General features: G+C 36.1%; 1 protein-coding gene across 3 annotated transcripts; it reads right to left on the bottom strand.

The window, feature by feature from the left end:
* Nucleotides 1-1,119: 1,119 nt before the first annotated feature.
* Nucleotides 1,120-3,102, bottom strand: LOC113347634 (codeine O-demethylase-like). Of its 3 annotated transcripts, XM_026591313.1 has the most exons (5): nucleotides 2,697-3,102; nucleotides 2,548-2,577; nucleotides 2,330-2,475; nucleotides 1,740-2,064; nucleotides 1,120-1,616 (listed from the first exon to the last, which is right to left on the bottom strand). In XM_026591313.1, exons 1-5 carry the CDS (start codon nucleotides 2,955-2,957, stop codon nucleotides 1,347-1,349), a joined length of 1,032 nt encoding a protein of 343 aa, XP_026447098.1. In that variant the 5' UTR covers nucleotides 2,958-3,102; the 3' UTR covers nucleotides 1,120-1,346. The 3 variants fall into 3 exon arrangements, with proteins under 3 accessions (XP_026447098.1, XP_026447099.1, XP_026447097.1); XM_026591314.1 differs by lacking the exon at nucleotides 2,548-2,577; XM_026591312.1 differs by having other exon boundaries at nucleotides 1,122-1,616; nucleotides 2,330-2,577.
* Nucleotides 3,103-5,183: the final 2,081 nt, after the last annotated feature.

Raw genomic sequence — 5,183 nt, 5'->3', positions numbered from 1 at the left:
AAAGGAAGGATAAAATTACTGCTCTTATCATATATGTAGATGACATGGTGGTGACAGGAAATGATCCAGAGGAGAGGAAATCTTTGCAAAGATACTTACCAAAGGAATTTCAAATGAAAGATCTTGGTTAGTTGAAATACTTCCTTGGGATTGAAGTTTCTCGATCTGGTGAAGGCATTTTCTTGTCACAAAGGAAATATGTTCTTGATCTGCTAAAAAAAGTGGGCATGTCAGTATGTCAGCCAGTCCATATACCTTTAGAAGAAAAGGTAAATTTGTGTATTGAACCTGATCAAGTTCCTGCTGATAAAAGGAGATATCAAAGACTTGTGGGGAGATTGATGTATCTATCTCACACAAGGCCAGATCTTGCTTATGCACTCAGTGTTGTTAGTCAATTCATGCACAATCCAGGTGAACAACACATGGATGCAATTTTACGTATTTTGAGGTATTTGAAGTCTTCTCCCGGAAAAGGAATTTTATTCTCTAAAAATGAAGATTATAGAAAGGTTGTGGCATATACAGATTATGACTATGCAGGAGAAATAGATGGCAGGCGTTCTACTGCAGGCTACTTTACCTTTGTGGGAGGTAACTTAGTTACTTGGAGAAGTAAGAAACAAACTATTGTTACACGATGAAGTGCAGAGGCTGAATTCAGAAGTATGGCAGATGGCATTTGTGAAACTTTGTGGCTGAAATTTCTCCTTAAGGATTTGGGGTTCCCCCCAAGGATCCCATTACTCTGTATTGTGATAACAAATATGCGCGTGATATTGCTCATAATCCTGTTCAACATGATCGTACTAAACATGTGGAGGTTGACAGTTTCTTCATCAAAGAGAAGCTGGACAACAACATTTGAGTTGCCGTCGGTTCGGTCTGAAGAACAAATTGCAGATATTCTCACACATGGAGTATCAAGCAAGAAATACTTGAGTTTTCTGGACAAGTTGGGCATGTGTGATATCTATGCACCAACTTCAGGGAGAGTTTTAAGAATATATATTCTTTCCTAATATTGTGCTCTATATATTCAAGAAATGTGTAACCAGATTTTATTATTATCATCATAATAAAAATTATTATGGTCTCGATCCTATGTTTGTGAAGAACCAAATCCAATCTCTCTCTAGTTCAATTCATTCAAATGATCCACATATTCATTAAATGCAAAAATACATGTTCAATAAAACTCAAATTATTCATTGTTTTGAGTTATACTCATACTAGAGGGAGAGGCACCTACGCATAAATTTATTTCTTTGAAAAGAAAGATTGATATGACCCTTTTACTTCATCAAAGGAACTTATTTCATCAATATGTACATCTGTGGCAGCAATCATGTAGCCTTATTGTCTTTATCACCTCCTATTCTCATGTAGTCAAGGTATGATTTTCCATCAAGTGTACGTGCATAATAGTTCCTCAAATAATCCTCATACCCAACTGTTCTGAACAAGGAAGGAGTCTCTGGTGTGATCATGCTAAATATTGGACCTATTTCCGACTTCATTTTAGGGTTCTGAAATGTTGCAACTGAGAGCCTCTCCTTTGTTGAATTTACTGTTACTCGATGCTCCACACTAGGGTAAATCCCATTACTAATTATCTGTCATACAAAAGAAAGAAATACGGAGTAATTAATAGTCTGGACCCATACTCGTGGTTTAGGACAAATTTTTTCTGTACATGTCCTGGACTTGGATAATTCAATTATGTCAACTCTTTTTACCTCCAGAATGTCTCCAATATTCACTACGAAGGCATTGGGTAGAGCCTTAACGGGAACCCATATCTTTTCTTTTCTAATCTGCAGTCCATCCACTTCGTTGAGTTGAAGGAGGATCGTCAAACCTCCAGCATCTGAATGTGGTGTTACGCCGATCACACGCTCTGGTTGTGGACAAGGAGGATAATAATTCATCCTCATTGTTTGTCTCCCGCCTTCAAACAAGTCTTCCATGACCCTAGAATCGATTTGTAGAGCCTTTGCCATCAACTCAAGTAGAGTCAAGCCTAGTTTACTCAACTCCAATGAGTAGGATTCAATTGTCTCCCTGCATGAAGAGATGAACTGTCTGGTTATGGAATCTTATACAACAGTACAACTTCAACGTTCTCTTATTTTAGGCGATATTTGATTAATGGTGCATGTTCTTAGATGGAATGACACCACAGAACTTGAGAGAAACATCGATCACAACCCACTTCATCCCTCGGCTTGTTAGGCCTATTAGTACTATAATACAATGCAACAATGGGCAAGATCAATTTTCGAAATGAAATCACATTTTTGGAATGCAAAAGAGGTGGTAAAATAACCTGAGAGGTAGTGGGAGTTTGGGAAATAGCCGAGGTTTCCTCATTTGCCGGGGAAGAGTGAGCATGAAAAACATGTCTGCCCAGTCAAGCTTTTGTTCTTCTGAATGAACAAAGGCCTGTCCAAATCCTTCCAGATCTCCTTCTACCTGCCAAAATTTCATTTTCTCATCCATTGGGAGATTGAAGAAACCTTGAATTTCCGATTTCACTTTATCTACCATTAAAAAGTCAACTCCATGGTTTACCACCTACACCATAAACTCTAGTTACTTGCGTGCAATACCGATACTAATTAGTTAAAGCCAAGCTATATGACTATAAAAGAAAATTACCATACACAATTACAGTTAGAGTGTCATATATGTACCTGAAAGAAACCCCATTCTTTGCAAGCAGAGTGAAGCCTCTCCAATTCTAAATCTCCAGTGATGGGTTCTGGAGACACTAATTTCTGCAAATCGATAATAGGTACTGTTTGATCTATCATGTACGTACCAGAGACGTCTGTCACCGGGTCCTGATCAGTGCGTATGTATCGAGCTGGGACTTCCGCAAGTGATTTCGCCAATTCCTGCACATTAGGTACAAACAAAGAACCACCTAGCTTCACTGGTTTTGGTGTCTCCATGAATTCCCAAATAGCTTGCTAATCAGATTGAGAAAACTCTTTTTTTCTCTATATCAGAATATGAACTCAGTCACAGACTCTCTCTTATGATTTTCCTGTCTGTAGTTTTGGTTTGGTTATCTTATTACTAGTCGTCTCTTCTATAGACAAGCAACGTTTTTGATTAAACAAACAAACTAATTTTTTGGTTGACAACTACTTTATATCTGTACATTATTACATCGACTATAATACGAAAATTGGTATATTTCAGCTGTCAGCATGTTACACGCATTTAAAAACATAAAAAATAAATAAAAACTGAGCAAAAACAGATAACTCGACCACCATCCACGGGACGGAACACCAGTAGGAGGAAAAGCCATGATAAGAATGACGTGATATGTCAAAATCGGTTAGCAATTTGTATGGATCCTGCGTGTCTCATATCAATTTTGCATTTCTCCTATCAATTTTGCAACTCATAGTAGTAAATCAAAATGTGCAAGGTACAAAAATTTTCATTGTTCAATTATGCATATTTGTCACTGCGATCCAAAATTTGCTCCATGATTTTGAATTTTACTATGTCCTCTTAGTAATTCAAAATTTATCACTACGACCAAAAGTTTACTAAAAGTGATCCAAAACACGCACAGTGACCGAAAATTTGTTAGCTGACTCAAAATTTAACCCTGAATAAAAATAGGTACCGCAACTCAGAAAGATACCATGGTAATGCAAAATATGTCTGGTGACGACAACATACATAACCCAAAAAATATAGCACTGTGATTCTAAATTTGCTTCGTACACATAAACTTATATTCTAAGTATGGCTGCTGAGCTAAAATTTATCATGTGGCTTAAAAACAACATAATTTTCACAATGTCCCAAAAATCGGCTGGGTGACAAAAAATCTGCATAATTGTCCCAAAACTACAACTGTGGCCAAAAATCCATATTTGATAAATTTATCCACTCATATTTGGACCGACCGAGCGAAGCGAGGGAAGACCTTATATGGCTACTTTTTTTTGTAAAATCTAAGTGATCAATTGATACAAAAAGACTGGAAATAGTTCGGGCAGAAAAACCAAAAATGACCCTCTAAACCGAAGAGGAAGGGCAGTATGTATTAGACATTTTCGTAAATAAATCAAAAAGGAATGACAATAGGTATTAGACATTTTCGTAAATAAATCAAAAAGAAATGGCAATAGGTATTAGACATTTTCGTAAATAAACCAAAAAGGAATGGCAATAGGTATTAGACATTTTCGTAAATAAACCAAAAAAAAAGACAAATAGATACAGGTGTCAAATTGTATTATAATTTCTTATGTATCCTACTAGGCCTTTACCCGTGCTGTGATCATTGTCTATATGGTCATTCGACAAATTATGTCACCAAAACATCGGCATATATAGCATTTACACGGGCATATGACAACGATGGGTAGCGTCTTAAAGGTTTTAAATTGCTCATCGGAGGGGTTGTACACTTCTTCACATGACTTTCCTCAAACTCTATTATCAAGTATATATACAAGATTCATAACACATTGGTTGCCCTCCATCAAATCCATAATGGTCTTGGGCCTGTAAACTTAGACCAAAAGACAATTGTTGACAAACTTCACAAAGGTGCACTACGCCAAATCAAGGTTTTCCTTATGAAGAAAAAGTGTTACTAAAAATTAAAAGCTAATTTCCCTAACTAAGAAAAATGGTTACTCATAAGTAGTTATATAATGTGTTGGTATTTTATCTAACCCTTTTAGTCCATTAGGGAAATTAAATAAGCTAACACTTCATTTCCATTACAATATTTATCCTAGCTATTGACATTTTACACTTTCTATTTATTTTGTAATGTAAAGATTGTTTTATAACCTTTGCTAACTCTTTATATAACTGTTCAAGTGACTAATAAAGAGATGACATGTGTCTTATTTTCTGATCAATGAAGAAACAACATATATCTAATGTTTACAGGGTACTTTCAGATGACCCCAGGCAGGTTCCGGCTACCTGAAAATGTCAGGTTCCGGTGACCTGAAAATATCCTGCAGTTCATCTCATGCATATGCTCAGATTGAAATTCAAGTGCAAATTTATAACAAGGATGTTGGTGAAACTGTAATTCATATTCATATCCAGTAGTATTTGATCCCAAAAGCAACAATTTAAATTGCTAAATTCCAGTACAAAACTGAAACATTTTGGAAAATACAACCAACAAC

Source organism: Papaver somniferum, chromosome 2, assembly GCF_003573695.1.
Source record: "Papaver somniferum cultivar HN1 chromosome 2, ASM357369v1, whole genome shotgun sequence".
In the NCBI taxonomy this organism is placed as follows: Eukaryota; Viridiplantae; Streptophyta; class Magnoliopsida; order Ranunculales; family Papaveraceae; genus Papaver; species Papaver somniferum.
Note: the sequence above shows the minus strand (reverse complement) of the source record. Positions and strands in the feature narration are given on the sequence as shown.